This window comes from Phascolarctos cinereus, unplaced genomic scaffold (assembly GCF_003287225.1).
Source record: "Phascolarctos cinereus isolate Bilbo 61053 unplaced genomic scaffold, phaCin_HiC Scaffold_5;HRSCAF=322, whole genome shotgun sequence".
Classification (NCBI taxonomy): Eukaryota; Metazoa; Chordata; class Mammalia; order Diprotodontia; family Phascolarctidae; genus Phascolarctos; species Phascolarctos cinereus.
The window spans coordinates 35874729-35899052 of NW_027555958.1; the positions used below are offsets into that span (position 1 = coordinate 35874729).

At 41.3% G+C, this 24324-nt stretch overlaps 1 protein-coding gene across 12 annotated transcripts in view; it reads left to right on the forward strand.

Annotated features, from left to right (window-relative positions):
• The first annotated feature begins 16434 nt into the window (after nt 1–16434).
• Nucleotides 16435–24324, forward strand: part of NF1 (neurofibromin 1) — a 248319-nt gene continuing 240429 nt past the window's right edge. For all 12 annotated transcript variants that reach the window (XM_078154810.1, XM_078154813.1, XM_078154812.1 and 9 more), the window contains exon 1: nt 16435–16537. In XM_078154810.1, coding sequence (XP_078010936.1) covers nt 16478–16537 — 60 coding nt within the window. In that variant the 5' untranslated portion in view covers nt 16435–16477. The remainder of the gene's footprint in view (nt 16538–24324) is intronic.

The following is a 24324-nucleotide window of genomic DNA, read 5'->3' on the forward strand; positions in this document are numbered from 1 at the left end:
AACCTGGTGCTCCTTCTGTCTCACCTGTCCCTTCATATTCTCAAAGGGCAGAGGAGGGAGGGGAAGGAGGGAAAGAATTTAGAACTCAAAAAATTTTTTAAATGAAGGTCAAACATTAATTAATTAATTAATTAAAAAGAAAAATGGGAAATGAAAAAAGAGTTTATATAATAATAGAATAATATACCAAATAAATAAACAATATAAAATAATAACATTGGTGTTAAGGAATAGAATTTTTACTTGTCCCATAGCTAACTGTGCTGTTACATTTGATGCGACGTGATTTGTCCAGTGGAAGTATGTTCTGAACTGACATAAGGACAAGTACATAAGACCTGCATAGGTTTAGACCTGGAAAGGACTCCACCTGTCCCCTCCCCTCCTTTTCCAGATGAGGAAACTGAGCCCCAAAATGATTGGCACAAGGTTACCTAGTTGCAAGTGGCAGAGCCAAGATCTAAACCCAGGTCTTCTTACTCAATATGGCACTGACCCCAGCTGCCTCCATAATATCTCTTTATCTACTGCTTATAAACAATACAAGAGGATTCCAGTTTTAAAAACTGTGTGTCACCTTATCTCTATTTTAAGAGTGCAAAATGTACCTCTTGTCTGAGGTATGGGTACAAATGGTACAGATTTAAGTGGTTCCTTCTAATTGATAACCTGCGTGGGTTTTTGTCCATTTCATGAGATGCTGTCATCCAAAGAATTCATCCCTTCGAGGCCAAACCTCTTACTGGACTCAGCAGCTGCTTCTTGGATGACAGATACACCATCTGTCTCTAGGTCCACACTTGAAGTCTTTCTAGCTTTTGAGGGACATATTTTCACAGGTTATGTGCTGTTGGTCTATCCTCCAAGAGCCCAAGTTCACCTAAGCTCTGCTAAGGTGCTAGGGAGGAACTTAGGAGGAGAGATAACAAAGTGAATGGTGTGGGGGAAGGGAGCCATCACCTGGACTAACTCACCAGTTCACTAGGGTATCAAAGTATCATGCAAACAGCTATGTGTTCACTAACAGAAATACAAACAGTCCTGTAAATTAATCAATTAAATCAGTAGGCATTATTTATTAAGGGCCTACTATGTGTTAGGCACTGGATTAGGGCCGGGGATAAAAAAGGCAAAAGGGAAACAGCTCCTGGTCTCAGGGAGCTTGTATTCTGAAGGAAGAGATAAGATGTACACAAATAGGTACATACAAGGTATATACAAAACAGACAGATACAGAGAGAGAGCTGGCATTTATTAAGCATTTAGTATGTACCAGGGAGGCTGCTGGGTGGCGCAGTGACTAGAGTGTTGGACCTGGAGGCAGAAAGACTCCTTTTCCTGAATTCAAATCTGGCCTCAGATACTTACTAGCTGTGTGACCCTGGGCAAGTCACTTAACCTTGTTTGTCTCAGTTTCCTTATCTGTAAAATGAGTTGGAGAAGGAAATGGCAAACCATTCTAAGTGTCTCTCCCAAGAAAATCCCAAACAGGGTCACAGAGAGTCAGACATGACTGGAAAATGACTGAAGAAATGTACTAGGCACTCTGCTAAGCCCTGAGGATACATATATAAGAAAAAAAATCCTTACCCTCAAAGATCTCATATTCTTTTTTTTTAATTAGTTATTTATTTTTAGTTTTCAACACTCACTTTTATAAGATTTTGAGTTCTAAATTTTTACCCTACCTTCCCTCCCCCCCTCTCCAAGACAACCTGCAAGCTGATAAAGGCTATACATGCACAATCATATTAATCGTATTTCCATATTAGTCATGTTGTGAAAGAAGAATCAGAACAAAAGGGAAAAACCACAGAAAGAAAAAAGAAACAGAAAATAGTCTGTTTTGATCTGCATTCACACTCCATAATTCTTTCTCTGGTTGTGGATAGCACTTTCTTTTCTTTTTTTAATTAATTAAGTTATTTATTTTTAGTTTTCAGCATTCACTTTTATAAGATTTTGAGTTCTAAATTTTCCCCCTCCCTCTCCTCCCCCCTGGACAAGACTGCATGCAATCTGATATAGGCTATACTTGTACAATCATATTAATCATATTTCCACATTAGTCATGTTGTGAAAGAAGAATCAGAACAAAAGGAAAAAAACCACAAGAAAGAAAAAACAAAAACAAAAAGATAGAGAAAATAGTATACTTCCATCTGCATTCAGATTCCATAGTTCTTTCTCTGGATGTGGACAGCATTTTCCATCGTGAGTCTTTTAGAGATGTCTTAGATCTTTGCATTGCTGAGAAGAGCTAAGTCTATCAAGTTGGTCAAGGAATCTTATATTCTAATGGGGAACGATAATACATAAAGAGGACCTAGAAAAAGGTGTGTGTGTTTGGGGGGGGGGGGGATTAGGGAAAGAAGGATTCCTATGCAGCGGCAAAGCCTGCTGTCAGTGAGCTGGAGAAGTCTAGAGATTGGAGATTAGAGGCAGGAGAGAAGTGAGCTTTGGCTTGAAAGCACACAAAAAGTGAATTTGTATGGAGAGACAGCAGTTTTTAGAGGGACCAGGAAGCGATGGCTGCAGAAGGTGGTACTTAAGCTCATCCTCAAAAGAAACAAAGGATGTTAAGAGGCTGAAATGCTGAGGGAGACCATTAGTTAAGGGGGAAAAATTAGTAGAAAGGAATGGAGACAGGGGATGTATATCAAGTTTGAGGAACAACAAATAAGCTGTTATAAAGGGAAGCGGTCAGTTACATATAATCAAGGGATGTAGTTCCTCATCAGGGCAGATCACCCTGATGAGTAAGTTATCTGAGCCTTCAAAAATAAGAGGATGTGTATGTGGCAAAATGGCTGAGTGGGTGACCGGGTCTTGAGCTCCCTCTTCCCCTATCACCTCAAAACAGCAAGAAATGTGTCAAGTTAAAAAAAAAACAGAAAAGAGAGGAAAGAAATACATGAAAAACCTCAGAGAAGAGTCAACAGAGGGACAAAGAAATTTCAATGCTTAAAAAAGATCTCCTAATAAAATGAAGACTACCACGAGATAAAAGAAATAGAGGAGAATCTCTAGAAATACAGCAACATCGATAACTAGAATCTCAGAAATGAGAATAGAGTCTTATACAAACTTCCAGAACTATTGAGAAGCTTAATTAAATTAAGTTAATTAAAGAATTAAGGCAAAATATAAGGAAGTAGATTTGAGCTCTTATAAAAAGATTTAGAAAGACAAGCATGAAAACATGTATTATAGAAGAGAAGCTTAAAAAATCTTAACACAGCAGACAATCTGAAGACTAGAGATATGAAAATGCAGAGGTGTGATAAGAAATATTGCACAAAGTAAAAAAAACAAAAGGCAAAATTTGGAGAATACTCAAGATTTCTGCAAAACAACTGACCTTGAGGACAGTAACTGGTGAGGCATTTGGAATCAGTGACCTTATAGAAAAATAGGATGAAATAAACAGAATAGTATGTTTCAGAAAATCAAGCAAAAAAATTATGGAGAAGTGTTAGCATTAAAAGGTAAAGCCAGACATTGATAGAATCCATGATAGAAATAATCAGAGAGGGCCCCTCATTTATCCAATCTTGAAATGTAGTTCCAAAGTTTCTGGCTCAGAGTGAGGGTTTTGTAAGCTGCCAGGAAAACAGACTTCATTTATCATAGAATATGAGCTTGAGACAACCATGATTACTTGAAATCAACAAGAAATGAAAGAAAAATCTGGAAGTAACATGCATTAAAAACCAAGGAAAATGACACGTTCAAAGAAAACATTCTGTGAAACTTTCACATTCTTACATAAATAAAGATGAACTTTCAACAAAATTTTAATTGTCTAATCATATCTCTTAAGGAAACTGGAGATTAGCAGGCTCTTTGAACTTATATAAAATATATTCATAAAGTAAATCTATATTTTATGAAAAAGCAAAATGATGATTCATTTTTGCTCAAAAAGGAGAAAAGGCTTTTTGCTCCTTAGAAGTTCTATGGTTCGATCATTCTTGTAAGTAATTAAAACGTATCCTGTCAAAAAACAAAGATGAGTAAAACAGCCATATAATTTGACTCAGAGATCCTATTGCTAAGCACATATTCCAAGGAGGTCAAAGAAGAAAAGGTACTACACATACCTTAGTCTTCATAACAGCTCCTTCTGAGGTAGTAAAGAACTTGTAACAAAGTAGGTGCCCATTTGTTGTTGAATGACTAAATAAATTGTGGCGCTTGAATGAATTGGAAACATTGTGCCGTAAGAAACAATGGAAAAGGAAAATTCAAAGAAATGTGGAAAGACTGATGAACTGATACGGATTGAAGTAAAATACTCAGGAAGGTAATGTACATAATTACTATAACAATGTAAACAGAAAGAAAAATAAAATAAAACAAAATGTGCAATTTTAATTGCTAAGTTTGGCCCTGGAGAAGAGTTGAGTAAATAGTCCTCTCTTCTTTGCAGAAGTGAGGCACTATGGTTATGGGATATTGTATATGGCTCAGACATGGCTGATATATTGAGTAATATTGCAAACTGATTTTTAAAAAAAACAAAAAAACCCTTTGATACAAGTGTTAGTTCTCTGAATAGTAGAGGGAGTGAGAATACAAAAAAAGTAATAATAAAAAGAGCAGATCCTATCTAGTTTATAAGGATCATTAGGGAAACAAAGAGAGAACAACTAAAGAAAAATATTTAGCATCATCCTATGAAAGGTGAACAGAGAGAAGTAGCATTTAGTGTTTAGTCTTTCTTGGAAGTGAGGCACCGTAGGTCAAGATCAGCAAGAAGATGGAATGTGGAGTTTAGAACCTCATGGCTCTGATCTAAACAAGGGAAGTATGAACAAAATATTGTATTATTAAAAGCAGAACCAAGGTATCTGGAATTGGGCTAGAAAACAGAAAAGGACAGATAGATAGATAGAAAGGTAGGTAAGTAGGTAGGTAGATGATGGATGGATAAAGTACTTATTAAGTGTTTACTATGTGCTTGACACTGCCCTAAGTGCTGGGGATATAAGCAGGCAAGACAACGCTGGCCCTCAGAACTTTACATTCTAATGGCCAAAGGCAACATATTTAAGAGGAGCTATAAAGTGGGGTTTAGGGAGAAGGGAATGATGACTGGAGAAGCATGGTATAGAGATAATTAGGAAGTAAAACTGGGCTCAGATTATTTCAAGCAAGATGAGGTACCTATGTACCCAATGATATTTTTTAAAAGAATCAATATGGTAGCATTTGATGGAGCAAAAGACAAATGAGTATAACCTTGGATATTAATGGGATATACTCATCCATAAAATAAAAGTAAATTAACAAATGGATTAGGAAGCAGAACAAAATGAGTGCCCACAAGAGACTCAAATTATAAAGACACAGACAGTGTTAAAATGAGAAGCTACAATAAAATATATTATGTTTCAGCTCAATGTAAAAAAGGAGAGGCAACAGTAAAAATTGATATTGTCAAGAGAGAATGAAAAACTAAATTATACTTAAAGGCATCATAGACAATGAAGCTATATCAATATTGAATATGTATGCATAAATAACATAGCATCAGAATGCTTGAAAGAAAACCTAACGGAAATGTAAATCAGACCTAGAAGATAAGAAAATAATTGCAGGTGATATGAGCATGCTTCCTTTAGGACTTGACAAATCTTAAAGAATGCTAAGTAGGAAATAAATTATGGATCTGCACAGATTATTAGAAAAATAAGGTTTGATATCTCTTTGAAGATGAGAGAATTGGAATATTAAAGAATATACTATTTTTTTAGTTTTACATAGCAAACATTTTTACTAAAATCAATCAAGTGTAAGAATAAAGAACTAAAAAACTAATAAATGCAAAAAGACAGAAATATTAAATTTATCTTTTACAAATCATAATAAAATAAAATTTCAGTCAATAATAGAAATACAAATAAAATCCAGGCCTAAATGTACACTAAATTATATTTTAAACAATTACTAGGTCAAAAAAAATCCTGTTAATTAAATAATCATATTAAATAAAATTATAGTAATGAGATAATTTACCAATAGAACACATATGGAAGAGAAGACTAGTAAAATGATCAAGTAATTAAAAAGATAAAACCCAATACAACCCAAAACAAGAATAAAAATTATGAAAATCCAAGGAGAGATAAATAAAATAGAAAACAATAAGTGTTTAAACTTTTAAACAAAACAAAGAGCTATTTTTAAAAGATCAATACAATTGATAAACCATTAATTTGACCAAAAAAAGGAGAAAATCTAAACTGCCAAGATTTAAAAAAAGTTGAGAAAGGAGAATTCACAGTGAAAGGAAATAATGTAAAAAAAAATCATCCCCAATTATATGCTAACAAAATTGAAAACAAATGAAATGAAAGATTATTTACAAAATATAAAATATCCAAATTAATAAAATAATGTATTGAGCATCTAATTAATCTAATCACAGAAAAAATTTGAGCAAATCATAAATGAATTCATGAAAAAAAAAGTCCTGGTCCACTTGGCTATGTGAGAGAGTTCTATTAAACATTTTAATTAAAATAATATTTAAATTACTTAAACTATTCTCAAAAATGGAAAAAGACAGCACTTTAACTAACCCTTGCTATGAGACAAATGTGGTCCAGTCCTGATGCCCAAACTCGGGAGGGATCAAACAGAAAAAGAGAAATATAAACCAAAATCCCTAATGAATACTGATGCTAAAATTTTAAATAAAATATTTTCAAAGAAGCTATGTATCTTTATTTTAAAATACTATTCATACTGACTAAGTAATATTTATACCAGGAATTCAAGAATGGTTCAACATTAGCAAAACTACTGCCATAATTAATCTTATTAATAATAAAATAATACAAATAATTTATCAAATAAAGAAAAAAACTGAAAAAATTTAGCCCTTGTTTATGTTAAAAATGTTTTAAAAAATATAGATGAATAGATATTTCATGATTGGAAAGATTTATCTAAAACCGAGAATTAGCATTATCTAAAATAGCTAGCATTCACCTACAGCCAAGAGACAGGTAATTACTGGGAAACACAAGAGACTTTCTAAATAAAATTGGTATGACTCAAGGTTGCCTATGACTTCATTATTATTTGACTGATATTGTATTAGAAATGACAGTTATAACAATAAAGAACACATGAAAAAGAAATTAAAAGAATGAACATACACAAAGAGGAAACAAGATTATTTCTGTCTTTAGAAAATATGATGGTTTACTTGCAAGAACCTTGGAAACTAAAGAAAATATAGACATACCTTGTTTTTATTGCACTTTATTGTACTTTACACATATTGCTTTATTACAAATTGAAGGTTTATGGCAACCCTGCATCGAGGAAATCTAAAGGCGCCATTTTCCAACAGCATGTACCCCCATCAAGTCTCTGTGACACATTTTGGTAACTGTTGCAATATTTCAAACTTTTTCATTATTTTTATAGCTGTTATGGTGACTTGTGATCAGTGATCTTTGATGTTACTATTGTAGTTGTTTAGGGGTGCCAAGAACCAGGCCCATATAAGACAACAAACTTAACTGACAAATGTGTGTGTTCTTACTGCTCTACCAATCTGCTGTTCAGTCTCTCTCCTCCTCAGACCTCGCTATTCCCTGGGACACAATATTGAAATTAGGTCACTCAAGAGCCCTACAAGGACCTCTAAGTGTTCAAGTGAAAGGAAGAGTCAATCAGTGGGGGAAACTTCATTGTTGTCTTATTTTAAGAAGTTGGCATAGCCAATCTAACCTTCTGCAACCACCGCCATGATCAGTCAGTGGTCATCAACATCAAGGCAAGACTGTCCTCCAGCAAAAAAAATGTGACTTGCTGAAGGTTCAGATGACAATCAGCACTTTTTAGCAATAAAGTAATTTTTAATTAAGGTATCTACATTGGAGTTTTTTTAGACATAATACTATTGCACACTTAATAGACTATATTATAGTGTAAATGTAATTTTTAAATTCACTGGGAAACCAAAAAATTCATACGACTCACTTTATTGTGATATTCACCTTTTTGCAGTGGTCTAGAACCAAACTGGCAATATGTCCAAGGTATGCCTGTAATTTAACTGAAACAATACTTTTAGCAAAGTAGCCAGATAATTAAATTCAATTTAACAAGTAATTATTAAGCACTCTCTGCATACTAGGCACTGTACTAGTGCAGGGGTCACAAAGGAAAAAAAAACCAAACAGTCCCTGTCTTCAAGAAGCTTATATCATTAAGGGATTTTTTGGTTCCAAATTGAATCTTCAAAAATTATGAACATTTCCCTGTATTAGGAAGAGTCAAGAGGGCAAGGTAAAAAAACAGAAATTCTATTTAAAATAAGTACAAAATCTGAACACTAAATTAGGAAGACCCATAGAGGAATTACCCAAATGCAACTATGAAACATCTTTCATAGAAATCATTGTAAGCAATATTTTCTTCCCTTCTTCCTAAAATTGAAAAAAAGAAAAACAAAACCCTTGTAATAAGTATGTATAGTCAAGCAAAACAAATTCCTGCATTGTCCATGTCCAAAAAATATGTCTCATTCTGCATCTTGAGTTCATTACCTTTCTGTCATTAGGTGGGTAGCAGGTTCAATCATTGGTCCTTTTGAATTGTGGTTGTTTTGATGGTGGAAATTAAAACTTTGGAAGTCATTTGTCTTTGCAATATTCTTGTTATTGTATAAATGGTTCTTCTGGTTCTACTCCCTTTATTCAGCAGCAGTTCATGCAAGTCTTCCCAGATTTCTCTGCAATCATCCCCTTCATCATTTCTTACAGCTCAATCCTAATATTCAATTCCATTCTTATACCACAGTTTGTTCAGTCATTCCCCAGCTGACTGGCAACTCCTAGTTTCCAATTCTTTACCAACAGAGATGCTATGACTATGAATATATGTGTGTATGTGTATGTATATATGTATATGTGTGTATAAATACGTGTGTGTATATGTGTGTGTGTGTGTGTGTGTGTGCTTTCCCCCTTTCTTAGATCTCTTTGAGGGACATAGACCTAGACCTACTAGTGGTAGTTCTGGGATTAAGGGTATACCCAGTTTAACAAAATTTTGGCCATAGTTTCAAATTGCTTTCCAGAATGGCTGGACCAATTCATATCCCCACCAATAGTTCATTAATGTGCTACTTCTGGTTTAACCAGAACCCAGGCTGAGTACTCCTAGTAGTAGGGCCCTTACCTACATATTAGCTTGAAGTATTTCCTTGGCCTGTACAGAGTGGGTTACATAGTGATTTTTCCTCTGTTAGACTGCTAAGACCAAAGGTCAAAGTAGACACCACATAAAAAAGAAAGGGATGATTTACGAAATCACTATACATCCAATCTTAAGCTGTAGACTTTGAAAAATGAGGAACGAACAAATGTAAAGACATCTGATTCTCCTCATTTCTTAGAGAAACATAATGAATGGCAACTAGTCATCACAACAAACAGCCCAAGGAGCCACAAAGCTACCTCATCTGACAAATATTTACTATGGAAGCCAAGCACAGATCTGATTTAAAGTATGTACTCATTGGCAAAAGATTATAGGGGAAGGCCATGGAAAGAGGGCTAGCAGGACTACATCACACATGTGTGCACATGTGCACGCGTGCGCGTGCACACACACACACACACACACACCCAGTAAAAAAGCATTGTCTGGCAAGAACTTGAATGAGGTCAGGATTAGCCTGAGAACATTTGTAGATGAAATCAGAGGAAGAACCAGATAAAGGTTCAAGAGGATTGTGGAAGAAACCAGAGGAAAATTCAAAACAGTACAGATCTGCCAGTGTTTAATAGTGATATAGTTTTATTAGCAACAAGAGCATGTCACTGGGGTCTGGTGCACACACAAGATCATGCAATCTCTCTATGTGATGAATGCGACGGAGTTTGTTTCCGGGATAAATGTGATGACATACAAGGAAAGTGCCAATCTGTGGAGCATGTGTAGATATTCTGTAACTGATTCAGGTCCCCTAACCACATGGTCAAGGGGAAGCTCTCTTCTTTTTTTTTTTTTTGGCTGGGCAATGGGGTTAAGTGACTTGCCCAAGGTCACACAGCTAGTAAGTGTTGTGTGTCTGAGGCTATGCTTGAACTCAGGCCAGTGCTCTATCCACTGTGCCACTTACCTTCCCTGACTCTCTTCTTTGATTGGCTTTGGAGGCAGTTGAAAAGTTCTGTCAGCCTCAGTGACTTACTTGTTTGCTTGCCTCAGATACTCTCTGAGCATCTTTTTTGGTTACGGTGCCCAGTGAATGACCACACGCTAGGAGGAGAAGCTTTAGAGACTTCTCCCACTCTGAGGCCCAGTGTCCCCCCTCAAAAGGCATCAGAACTTGTCCTTTTGTTTTGTTCCTTTCTGTTCTAGAGTCATACCCAGCCTGTGGCCTGTTTTTATATGGTTCTCAAGATAAGTATGGTTTTTACATTTTAAAATAAGGCCTTAATGTTTTTAAAGAAGTAAAAAACAACAACAAACCCCCCAATAACATACTTAGCTGGGGACAGAAAAAAACAGGTGACTTGCTAGGTTTGGCCCTCAGGAAGCAGTTTGCCAACCCCTGTTGTAGGTGGAGGGAGTGAAACCTCACAATCTAGTGAGCCTGAAAGCTTGTCATGAGGGTATGCTAGCGTTCCAGAGTCTGAGCTCCCGCCTGTTCAATGCAGCCAGCCCAGCTTCAGCGCCACAAGGGGCAACCTTCTGAACCTAGGCCAGCAAAAGCTGAAATGGGGACTCATGCGACAGCAATACCTACTTGGACGTGAAATTTGTGTGTCCAAGGCTATGGAGGAATGGAGCAAAGCTTTAAGCCTACTCCTGAGAGACCACAGTGGTACAAGGGAGTGTATGCCCTAAAACATCGGCATATTTTGTTCTCTGCAGTAAATATCCTTTCGTTAATGCTAATTGATTTTAAGTGGTTACATGGAACTAGGGTGCCAGTCATAGGCTCCTAACAATGGTGAGAGCAGGGCTGGTGGGAGCTTGAGCCAATAATGGTGGAGAAAAGATACCTTGGTGATGAAAGGGCAATGGCACTTCACAAAATGACCTCAGGAAGGGTACCTGGATGCAACTGAAATGCTAAGGTGTTTTTTTTTTCCTTTGGGAAGTCAGAACAACTTTTGTTTTTTAAAATTTATTATTTTATTTATTTTCAACATTCACCCTAAGGTGTTTCAAAGGCAGTCAGGGATGGATTCTCAAGTTATGTCAGCACAGAAGACTCTAACCTTTAGTTACAGGTATTGTGTCTTACCTAAATTTTGTATCCAGGTTCTGGCTACAGCAGGCACTTAATGCCTTTTTTCTTTTTTTGAATGAAAGCATTCTCAAAGAATGGAAAAGATCACAGATGATTTTTTTTAAAAAGCTACAAAACAGATGTAAATAATGGCTGATACATATCCCCCTTTTTTTTCTATAAAAATCTTTATGAAAATACCATATGCATACCTTGAGGCCATCCCTGATTCAAGCATGACAAAGAAGTAGGCAGGTTTTTGTGGATGATTCTCTACAGCAGACCACATACTTTATAATCAGAGCAGTGTAGAGGATATATGATCCATTGTGTCTTGGATTTATTGATTTTTTTTAAAAAAAAGCATTTGACTCAGTAGAACAAAAGGCAATCTTCAGAGTTCTGTTCCTCTAAGATTCCTCCCACGTATATATTAAAATCATACATGACTTTATGACAGAAGTTACTATGGGGGTAACTTTGTTCAATGAGGGACTGTGGCTTATTTAAATTTTGTTTCTTCCTCCATAGCTTGTATAATACTCTGCACATTGGGGCAGGGAAATTGGGACTGGATTTAATTGGTACAGGGAATTCCCAGATGAGGTAACTCCTTCTGCCCATGCAGGTTGGCACTTTTTCTGTACCTTCTAGCTTTACAGAATTGCCCAGAGCCCTGAGACCTTGCCTAGGGTCACAGTGCATGGATTAGAGGGTGAGACTTGAACTCAGTTCTTTCTGGTTTTAAAACCAGCACTTGTTGAAAACAGTATAGTGGAAAGAGCCCTGAACTTTTAGTCAGAAGACAAGCCCAGGGGTGGGAGCTCTGCCACAGGACAATTCAGCTCTGGACCTCAGTTTCCTCATCAGTTAAAGGGAGAGAGGGCATAGATCATCCCCAAGGTCCCTTCTGTTTCTACTGTTCTGGATATTCTGTGATAAAACGAGGAGTGTTCACTAGAATCAAAGAAGTTTGAGAGAAGAATTCCATGCTAATGGTGAGGATTTTTCCTATTCACAATCCATATTGCTCTAATTGTATGTATGCACGTATGTATGTATGTATCTGTCTACCTACCCATCTATTGCTTTCTCTGTATCTCCAACAATTTTATCTATCTTTATCTGTCTTTATCTACCTATATCTATCTTTATCTTTATCTATCTTTATCTGTCTCTATCTCTATCTTTATCTGTCTTTATTTATCTATCTATATCTAGCTATCTATCTGATCTCCCCCTTCCTTGTATTCTCAGCACTTAGCACTGGACCCTGCATACAGTAGGCACTTAATAAATACTTGTTGACGGACAGACACTGCATGTGAAGCTGTGCCTAGAAGTAAAAAGCAAGAGGACACAGAGCTAGATCAAAGTGGAGAAAGTCTGCAGCATTCCCAAACTGCTTGCTACCATAAAACCCTCTTTTCTCTAAGAAGAGAGGATAATAAATCCAATATTCTCTAAGTGGTGTTAAATGGCCATGAATCATGAATCACCATTATCTCTGAGGATTCACAATTGTACATGAACCAAAGGACAAAAGAAATACACACAGAGGGCTGTACCAATGATGACAGGCATGAGAAGTTTCCAAAAAGACATAACTGGGGATATCAATGACTGGAAGTGTATGGTTATCCATCGAGAATAAGAGATGACTGATGGATAGCCAAAGTGTGACGCTAGGACTCAAGGACCAAGGGAAGGGGCTTCAGGATGATGGGAGGGTATTCAGTGGAGGACTGCTAGAACAGGGACAAGAATTGTATAGGCTAGGAAGCTTCAGCCTTCTCCTAACACCATGTCTTTGCCCAGGTGGCTACCCACATCAGGGATGTATTCTCTTTTCATCTCTACATCCTAGAATTCTTAGCTCCCTGCAAGAAGCTTGAGAAAGGTCTTCCCCCATGTCCCCAGCTATTAATTCTTTCTTTTCCTTGGGATTCTTTGATATATAGTTCCTCTATTTGCATTGGTGCAGTAAGGGTCAGAGACAAATTGATTTACATCTTTTTCATCCTCAGCACCTAGCAGGATGCCTGGGCACATTTCTGATGTAGATTTCTTCCCCTTCCCCCTCCCCAAGGCAATTGGGGTTAAGTGACTTGCCCCAGGGTCACACAGCTACTAAGTGTCTAAGGCTGGATTTGAACTCAGGTCCTCCTGACTTCAGAGCCAGTGCTGCATCCACTGTGCCTCCTAGCTGCTCCCTTTCGATGTAGATTTCATCGGTGAGAGACTCTACCAGTGCAGATGGGTGAGCAGCCTAGAGTAGGGACAGGTGAAGTGACCTACAGTAGATAGCACCAGCCAGGATGGGGCAGCACTTGAACCCAGGTCTTTTTGCCTCTGAGGCTGACTCTCTTTCCACTGCCAGGCTGCCTCAGACCTGACACATGGCATTTAATAAATGCTTGTTGAGTTGAAGGCATAGAACTGTTGCCAATACTCCCCAGGTGGAAAGGCAGCCCAAACCTAGGAGAAGAAGGCTGATTTCATACATTTTACTTTCTGGGTTTAGGACCCCTTTCTAAAACATTCAGGCTGTGTGATCCTCCCTGTGTTTTATGAGGATTCCTAGGATTATAAAATACCATTCAACAGTTGCTGAACTGCACTGATGGAGTTAGGGCAGCTAGGTTGTGAAGTGGATAGAATGCCAGGCCTGGAGTCAGGAAAACCTGAGTTCAAATCCTGGCCTCAGACACTTACTAGCTGTGTGACCCTGGGCAAGTCACTTCACCCTGTTTGCCTCAGTTTCCTCATCTGTACAAGGAGCTGGAGAAGGCAATGACAAACCACTCCATTATCTTTGTCAAGAAAACCCCAAATGGGGTCATAAAGAGTCACACAACTGAACAACATTGATGGAGTTGGTTACTTCATCAGGGGTTGCCAAAACCAATAAAATTACAGATCTGGATTTCTCCATGCCCCCCTCACCACGAAATCCCCCAAACAAGCCTAAAACACTCGCCAAAATTTTCTGGGTACCTTGTTATAGGAGACAGGCAGGTTAAAAAAAAGTTGGCTAGATTTTAAATAGTTTTATGATTATTTCTTTCTGAAAAAATTATTTTTAAATGCTCATTAAAATTTTTTTTTGAGTTCTGAATTATCTCCCTCCTCTCACCCATTAGGAAAGCAAGCAATATCATATTTATAATATTTCTAAGGTGGCTATTGCACATTTGTAAATTCCAGGGGGAAAGAGAGTTGGGGCTGGAATACTTAAAGACTAATACTCACAAGGTTGTTATGTTGCACAAGAGGAAAGACAAGCAGCTGGGTGGCCAGCGATGGACCTGGAGTCAGGAAAACCTGAGTTCAAATTCTGTCTCAGACACTTACTGGCTGTGTGGGAATCTGGGCAAGTCATTTAACCTCTGTCTGACTCCATTTCCCCAGCTGTAAAGTGAGAATAATAATAGCTTCTACCTCCCAGGGTTATTGAGAAGATAAAATGTTTGTCAAGCTCTTTGCAGACTTTAACGTGGTAAATAAATTCTAGTTATTATTTTAAGCTTAATAGCTTTAAACTGCACTAAGACTTTTGGGACACCTTGTATAGCTATAAATATATATGTACATATCTGTAGATGTATGCATACAGCTCTAGCTCTCTATCTGTATATATATTTGCCAGTGCCTGTAGATATTGTCACACACATTTTGGTTTTTCTATAATCATTAATCGGAAGCCTTTCCTTGTATCTTTTGTCCAGGAGCATCTTGTCTGCCCTAAACGGGCATTGAGAGCCCCTAGATTCTTTCGCCTAGTTTTGCTTGCTCTTGCTTCTAATTAGAGAGGTCGACTGATGCCCTGGATAGAGTAATGATAATAACAGTAACAACAACTAGCATTTATTTATTGCTTTAAGTTTTGTAAAGTGCTTCCCAAATGTAACGGGCTTTAGCGTCAGGAATCTATCTGGGCTTAATTCCTGCTTCAGCTGCTACATGTTTTCTCGACCCCAGGCAGCTCCTCCAGCCCCTTCTGTGCCTCAGCTTCCTCCTCTGCAAAGTGAAGGGGTGGGAGTTCACGGTCTCCGACGTCCCTCCTCACTGTGATCTACGATTCTATGACTTGCTGGGTGATGGTAAACATCTCATGGTATTTCTTCTCCCCTTAAATTTCCCATCCCCTTTTTTTTTTCCTTACAGAAAGGAGTAGTTGGCCCGAAGGTCCTTCGGTATAGTCGAAGGACTTAAGTTTTATTCTCGGAAGGAATGGGACTGTGCCTGGCCGAGCTGTAGGAAGCGAGGAGTGCAGAGCTAAGGCCCCTATTGGGATTAGCAGTCAGTCAATTAGTAAGCACTTATTAAGCGCCTACTGTGTGCCGGGCACTCCGCCAGACAGTGCCTGCCCTCGGGGAGCTTTCGGGGAATGGAAAAGCTCAGTCAGCAGAGCTTAAGGGAGACGGAAATCTCCCAGGTGGTGGCACCTCCACGCCCCCACCCCACCCCACCCCATTTCTAATCTAACTCAGATCTGGGAGGAATGCAAGCCCGGAGGGGAAGCGGAAAGAGGCTTGCGGAGGCGGCCGGCAGGTTGTCGGGGATAGAAGAGCACGGCTCTGCGGGCAGCCCCGGAGGTCCGAGACTAGGTGGGACCCGCGGGCGGAGCGAGCGGAGCGCGCGCCCCACGCCGGCGGGGGCCCGAGGAGCGAGGTGACGTCACCCTCGGGTGGGCTCGCTTTTTCATTAATGAAACCGGCGGGCACAGGCGCATGCGCGGCAGGGTCCCCTCCCCCTCCTCCCCCTCCTCCCTCCGCGCTCCGCCCCCCTCCTCCCCGCTCCCCCCTCCCCTCTCCGGTCGCTTGCTCGCTCTCGCTTTCTCTCTCTCTCTCTCCCCGGGCCGTGGAAAAGGATCCCACTTCCGGTGGGGTGTCATGGCGGCGTCTGGGGCTGGGATGGCTGAGGGGAGACGGCGCTAGTGGGGAGAGCGACCCAGAGGGCTCCCCCCTCCCCTCTCCCCTTCCCCCCTCCCCCGGCCTGCCCGCCGACGCCCCCTCCCCCCGCCCCCCTCCCCACGGGCCGCCGGCCGCGGCCCCCACCCCCGCGGGAGGGAGCCCGGAGCGCCCCCTGCCCCCCGCCCGGGCCCCCTCCCCCGGGGCCCCCGGCCCCTCCCCGGCCCGGCCCGGGCCGGGGGCGCCCGAGCCCGCCGCCCGCCGCCCTCCGCCCCAGCCCCCCGGCCGCGGGGCGGACATGGCCGCGCACAAGCCGGTGGAATGGGTCCAGGCCGTGGTGAACCGCTTCGATGAGCAGGTAACGAGCCGGCCGGGGCGGAGGGTGGGGGGCAGGGGCGGACGGGGCGGGGGGAGACCCCCGCCCGGCGGGCAGGGCGCCCCTGGGGCCGGGGGCGGGGCCGCTTCGTGCCTGGAGGTGCCCGGGGCTCCCGGGTGGAATGGGAAGCTCCGCGAGGGCAGGGGCGTTCCGTGCGGGGCGCAGAGTAGGCGCTGCCCGAGCGCCCCGCGAGCCCCAGCCCGCTGCATCGCAGCCCTTCCGCCTGGCGATTGGGACGGTGACCTGGGCTGCTTTCTGGGGCTGTCCATCTGGCTTTAATCAACGCCCCCCTCCTATTTTTGAATGGGGGTGAGCAAAGAGGAAGATTTCCTTCTTTCCGGCTCCCCAGTGTTCCTGCCAGTTTGAGGGTGTGTAACGGAGGCCCTCCTGATTGCACCCCCCTCCCAATCCCCCACCCCGAACCCCTCCCCCGAGCCGCCTCTTTTGCTTCCTTACTTGAAAGAGGGAAGAATAAAGGCAGTTTTCCCTCCTGACTTTATGCCCTAATCCCTCCATTTGCCAGTGCAGAGCCTTAACGACCCCTTCCCCACCCCCAGTGGAGTGGGACTTCACGCTGCCCGCCTGTGATCTCCCCCAGGGCTCTTGTTCTTATCCTGCCCCCACCCCCAGGATTGTTTCCCCCCTTTAATATTCCTTGCTCTTGCTTCTTTTCCCTTTCCCTGCTCTCCCCATTGCTGTTACTCGCACAAGTGAGAATCTGGGGCGGGGAAGGAGACGGGGGAGAACTGTTTGGGGGTCCCAGAGCCCAGGCAGCTGAAATGTGCCGTGGGAGAGGGGCTCCCTTCTGCCTCGCCTAGTGTCTGCTTCAGACTGTTAGATGTGCAAGAGCGCTTTCATTGAGAATTCTTGAGGAATCCCCTAGGCTAAGGATGGGACTTTTCCCGGAGTGTCACACACTCGCAGAGTCCTTGGGCTCTGGTGGCCAGGACCACTCCAGCTATCTTAGTGTTGCTCTGGGAGGTTCGGGAGGGTTCCTAGGGGCTGATTTTCTCAGCTTTGTGAGCCCCGAAGGAGGAGGAAATTGTCGAAGGTTGAGCTAATCCGTTTTGTTTACTGTATATAATAAACATGAAACTGAGGGGGGTGGGGGCAGTTCTTGTGTATGATCGATAAACATTTCTTTGCTGAGCTGTGTAGTGTTTATGACCCATCCGAAGGGGGGGGAGGGGAGAGGAACGAGTAGAGAGTGGGGAGAGGGGGGAGACTTAAGAAACTAAATAGACTGAATCTTTAGGCAAGAAGAAAACCTCCAAGGGTCATTTAGTCCTCCGTCCTGTCTCCAGGCAGCACCAGCCCAGACTGTTAATCTTACCTGATTTCACCATCAGGAGGAGTAAATTGTTGCTACATTTCATTTATTATTATTAGGATAGACGACGGAAATTTAACTCGTGGAAAAGCCTGAATGCGTCTAATATTTATCTTAAGTTTAAAACACTCCAAAGCAGAGTTTCTCTTTTGATTGACAGCCCAGGCAGGCATTCTGTGTTTCTTAAATTTTTTTTTTCAATATTATTTCTATTGGATTCACCTTGAATTATTGACCTCCTGTGCTTATCCTTAAGTATCACCGGAAGAAAGATCTCCGAACTGAAAAACCAAATGATTCTGATTTTGTGCCCAGTAATGGCAAGAAAATGTTTCTCTTTGTGTCCCCTGTGTTAAAAGGCCTGAGGCTTTGTCGTTTTCTTTGTTATGTATATTGTGGAATCAGGCTTGCCAACATCTGTTAAAAGTTAAGGACTCAAGCTATTTAAACAGAAGCATTTTTCTCTGCTCCTCCTGTGTAATGAAGGGGAAGGTATATGAGTTCCTCCCTGAGCTCTTGCTCTACCCGCCCTTTAAAGCTTACTAGCTGACTTCAGGGAGGGCCCATAGGAGAGAAGCAGTTTTAGCAAGTCCTAAATAAACTTATTGCTGAAGTGCCAACAAAGTGTCATTTCCATTTCTAGTTCTCTTAGCTAGAAGCAGCTTTCATTTTTTTTGGTGAGGAAACTGAGGCACGTTGTGGTTCCAGGCCACACAGCTTTTTAATGGCTAGGCACTGGTATGAAGAAAAAGTCAGCCCTTGCTTTGAAGTTTCCAGGCAGGGGTTTGAGGGAAAAGAGCCTGGGGCTTGGAGCCACCAGGCCTGGGTTTGAAGGCTGCTTCCGGGTTGGGAACCTTGAGCACATTATTTAGCCTTAGATTTGTTTTTTTTTTTTTTTGCAAAACTGTGCTGTTTCTCTCAGGGCATTTGTGTGAAAAGTGCTTTGTGAATTGGAAAGCACTATATAAATGTGAGTTACTCATTTTTATCATTGACAAAAGTGGCCTTTTCGGGAGCATTCCATTGTCATAAGGCAGAGTACAGTCTGTATATAGTTTGCCATGACTATAGAAAGATATTAAATATTTCCAAGTATTGCTCAAAGTTTTGTGTTTTGGAAGAAGTATTCAAAATGTCTCCTGGCCTCAGGAAAAGTGAAGGAAAGTTTAATCAGTATCAGTTAGTCAATCGATTAAGCAGTATTTCTTAAGAGCCTGCTATGTGTTAGTTCTGTGCTCAACTCTAGAGATACAAAGAGAGGTGAAAGACCAAACATCCCGGCCCTTAAAGAGCTTACTGTCTAACGGGAGAGACAATAAGCTAACAAACATACCAAGCAAGCTGGGATGATTAGGAAATAATTAACTGAGGGAAGGCCCTGGAATGCGGAGGGATTAGGGAAGACTTCCTGTAGAAAGTGAGATTTTAGTTAGGCCTTAAAGGAAGCCAGAGGTCACTAGTTGGAGCTGAGGCAGGAGAGTGTTAGGGGACAGCCAGGGAGAATGCTCGGCGGCTAGAAAGGGATCTTTCTTACATTACATATGGAGATAGATAGGTAAAATCTATCTAGTTATTAAGATTTTAGTGCCCAAGAAAAGATGCGTTTCTTTTATTTAAAGAAGGAATCTACTTTTATGATCAAATTGATGGCCATTTGGAGGGGATACTGAACATCTCTGAGTGAAGTGGATTTCATTTCCCTTAAATCGTTTGTGGCATGACCTTCATGGGCTGCTGTTTGTAATCATACTGGTAGCGCTTGATGCTTAGTGAAACAGTCTCGAGGAGTACCAGAGTTCTTGTGCTTTGCCTGCACCTTTTTTTGCAAAGCTGTGTATATTGAATTCAGATCCTTATGTCTGAGATAGTTTTATTTTCTGCAGTATGTCAGAGTTGTTTTAAAATGAATTTCTAGGGCATAATAAATAACATACTGTTTTTGTTTTTTAACTTTATTATATTCTAGGTTAGGAAAGATAATCATTTGGCATTTCAGTACCGTAAAGTATTTGTGAAGTCCCTACTGTGGGTGAAGCCACATTAAAAAAAAAAAGCCTTTGCCCTCAAGGAACTTCTCTATTCCCTCTGGGGAGGCAGGGAACAGATTTTACTGTGGAAATGGGTGTCTAGAAAATTGGATCCTACAGGTGCATGTTCTAATCTCATAGTTACATGGTTTTTGTTTTTTTTGTTAAGTATTATGAATTTGAAATGCCTGAGCCCAGACTCTGGGTCTGCTGCTTAGAATTGTTCTTCAGTTTTCTGTGAAACCCAGGAGAGAGCTCTGGTTTGTCCTAAACTCGCCCAGTTAGGAAGGAAGGACCTGAGAGGCTCTGGTCCAGAGGCTCCCTTGGGCCAAGCCTGCTGCTCTTCCATTCGGTGGGTACTTCATAAGAATACAGCTGATCTCTGTGTCATTTCTGAAGGGAGGATGCGAAAATTGGGATTCCATGTTGTCTTTCTTTGGGAAGTTGGGAGAAGTAGCCCGAACTTTATTGAATCCATTTGTCAGAGTCCAATTCAAGGCAAATAAAATGATAAGTACTGAGAGGAAAAAAGGATATATTTAGTAGACATGTCCTAGGTGTCTGTCTTTATGTCTGTTTCAAGCAATGTGGCCCTTCACAATTCCCCTTTTTATAAAATCATATACTAATTAGTATAGCCTTTATATAGGAAAAGGAAAGGTGCTTCAAATGATTAGCCAATCGTGAGCCTGTACTGATTGGGCTATGTAAATTTTTTTTTTTAAATATCAGGGCTAGTTTATGCTTTTGCCCCTTCTGGGGAAAAAGTCAAGTGAAATTAACAAACATTTATGAAGTGCCTACTGTGTGCTAGTAAAAAAGACAAAAGCCAGTCCCAGCCCTCAAGGATCTCACAGTCTGATGAGGGAGTTTACAGTCGATGAGGAGAAAAAAACTCTTTCATTAAAAAAAAATTATCCCACTACTCTCTTTAAAATCCTCTGCATCTCCTGGGGTTTTTAAAAAAATCTGTGATTGTGAACTCATTTTTATATTATTTTGATAATTAAATTTCAAAATAATTTGGTTTCGTTTATAATTCTATGAGTTTAAAAACATTGTTAGCTTTGTCCACAGGCTTCCTTAGACTGCCAAAGGGGTCCATGACACAGAGGAGCTTTAAGAACTCTGATCTAAAGAGATGCTCTATTTATTTATCACTTATCTATGTGTGCGTATGTATGTATGTCTGTATGTATCTATCTAATTAGGCAGCTCAGTGGTACAGTAGATCGAGTACCAGTTGTGGAATCAGGAAGACTCATATTCTTGAGTTCAAATCCAGCCTCAGACACTTAACTAGCTGTGGGACCCTGGGCAAGTCACTTCACTCTGTTTACTTCAGTTTCCCCATCAGTATAATGATCTAGAGAAAGAAATGGTGAAGCACTCCAGTATCTTTGCCAAGAATACCCCAGATGGGGTCACAAAGAGTCAGGAAAGCAACTGAACGGCAACTGGACAGCATCAAAGTAGGAACAAATGATTATTCTGTACTTTGGACTCTTAACTTGCCCAGTTTTCCTGGTGATCTCACTTCCACAATTTCCTCTTCTAGCATGGTGAATTTTTCTTTTCTATAGATTTTTCCCCCCTAGATATGATGAGGTTTCCTTTATCTTAACTTTGCTTGACCCAGGTTACCATTGGTTTCTGCCTCTGTAGTTCTACCCAAACTGTTATCCCTTGCTTGTTAAAATCCAGTCACCTGATTCCCTACTTGAAAGTTGCTCAGACCCGTTAATTTCCTGGTTCTCCTCTTATGCTGTTACTCACCTTTTGCCTCCTCTTGGAGGAGCCTGTGCCCCTCGCTAACTCTCTTGTACTCCTGCCTCAGATGAGCTCAGCCCTGGGCTTCTGCCGTTCTTGAAGCTGCACACCCACCTCTCACTGGGACTCCAGCCCCTTACTTGGAACTGTCCATAGCACCTGCAAGTTCTCAGACTCAAGGTATCAAAAAGAAGATTCATCAGCATCTCATCTACCACACACCAGATGGCTGTTCTTTCCAATTAGGACCATAGGATTTAGAGCTAGGAGGTTAGAAGTCTTATTGTTCAATTTCCTTATTTTACAGTGGAGGAGACTGAGGCTCAGAGAGATTGTATTTTCCTTAAGGTGGCCTCAGTGGCAGAGAGCAGAGCTGGGTATTGGCCCTAGGATCTCTGACTACAAATCCAGCAATCTTCCTACGAGGCCCCAAGGTAGACAGCCTCTTAGTAGGAAAAGAGCTCTGGCTTGGAAAACTGGGGACTCATGTTCTAGACCAGGGTGGGCCACCAGTCACTTAACCTCTGTTTCCATGTTAAGTGAGGGGATTGAAAGAAGCATTTCTTCTTTACCTATCATTCTTTTATTTTGGTGATACTATTTCTGCCATTTATTAAAGAGTGTTAGTTCTCTGACATCTCTAACTCTTTTTCTCCCCCTCATCACCATCCTCACCCTCTGGTCTTCCCCCCCCATGGGGTTTAATGACTTGCCCAGGGTCATGCAGCTAGTAAGGCCAGATTTGAACTCAGGTCCTCCTGGTTCCAGGGCTGGTGCTCTGTTCACTGCCCTACCTAGCTGCCCCCCTTTTATTGGGTTCTGTTATTTATTTCTTGGAAACATTAATTGACAATTTATTAAGGGCCTACCATGTGTCATACCAGTCCACATTTTCTTCGTTTTCGGTACTGCAGGTTTACTTCCTTATCACTCTAATAGATTTCTAGTTAATCTCCCAGCTTCCAGACTCTTTCTTTTTCTGACTACTATCCTAAATATATGTGTGTGTATATATTTTTATGTGTATGTATATGAATATGGGCAGCTAGGTGGTGCAGTGAGTAGAGCACCAGGCCTGGAGGCAGAGACACAGTTTCCTGAGTTGAAATCTAGTCTCAGACACTTACTAGCTGTGTGGCCCTGGGTACGTCACTTAACCCTATTTGCCTCAGTTTCCTCATCTGTCAAATGAACCAGAGAAGGAAATGGCAAATCACTGCAGTCTCTTTGCTAAGAATGCACTAAGTGGATCACGGAGAGCCAGACATGACTGAACTGGCTGAGCAGCAGCAATAACAAAAGTGTGTATAAAGATTTCTTAGAATGCCGTTTTTGTTGCTAGCTGTGTGACCTTAGGCTAGTGCAGTGGATAGATTTTTGTGTACGAAGTGGATGGTAGAATTGAAGGTGTAAATTTGGTGCTGTACCTCAGAACGCAGATTTTAGATTTTGAGAGGTAGCATTTAACGAAAGGGAAAAGTAGGAAACTCCAAGGAAGGACTTACCCACCTCCTGTGTTTATTGTTTCCCAGTGAAAGACTTCTTTGACCTGGAGACTGAGGAAGCGCTCAGGCTTCTGGCGGTGTCCTCGTGAATCTGAGGAAGTCTCCCCTTCCCTGCAAAGAGGTCACATCTGGCCCCGGAGGAACATAGCAGCCTGTGCTCTCCCCATGTTAGGAGGCTGGTGCCAGGGTCTGTGAATGTGCACGTGTTTGGAAAAGTGTCTGGCTCCATAAGCGTTGGGTGGTGGCGTTCATCTTCTCTCTGGCGTGCTGGTGTTGCCCGTTAGTAAGAGCTCTAGTTCTTTGGCTGTGACAGTTTAACCTTCTCTGCCTAAGGGTTACCTGACTTGAGCATTCAGTAACAACCTTTCAGGCGATTTCTAGTATTATTGCATGTTAGGTTAGAGATGGCCTTTCCTAAGGCTCACGTTAGTCCTGCTTTTCCCATTGGCACCATGTCCATGCAGTCCACATCTGTTTGGCCTTGAGAATGGCAGAGACAGGGGCAGCTAGGTGGCACAGTGGATAGAGCACCGGCCTTGAAGTCAGGAGGACCTGAGTTCAAATCCAGCCTCGGACCAAACACTTGACACTTACTAGCTGTGTGACCCTGGGCAAGTCGCTTAACCCCAACTGCCTAAAAAAATAAAAAAAATAAATAAAAAATGAAAAACAAAATAAAAAGAATGGCAGAGACAACACAAGGGTACCATGAGGCCTTGTGACAAATAAGCCAGGGCTAGGAAGTTAATTTAATTAAAAATAGTGTCCCTGTGCTTCCTTTTTACTTGACTCCTCAGGGCTGGTGGCAGTGGCAGTGTTGAACTAGGAATCTATAGAATGGGGTTTTCCTCCCAGTCCTGTAAACTAACAAACACAAAGCAAGGTGCTCATAGGTGAGTCACTGCACTGCTCCGCTTCCTCCCTCTGCTGAATGAGGGAGTGGGTCTGTGGCTGTGAAGCATCTGTGGCTACTTCCAACTCATTCTGTGATTGATGGGGCAAATTTCCATGATTGGTGAAATATGTTTCCTTTGGTATGCCAAGCCTTAGACTTTTGTCTTTTACTTGAAACTTTGGTGATGTGCTTACTGTTGTATTATCATAATGCAGATCTTAGTTCCACAGCTTTATTTTTTC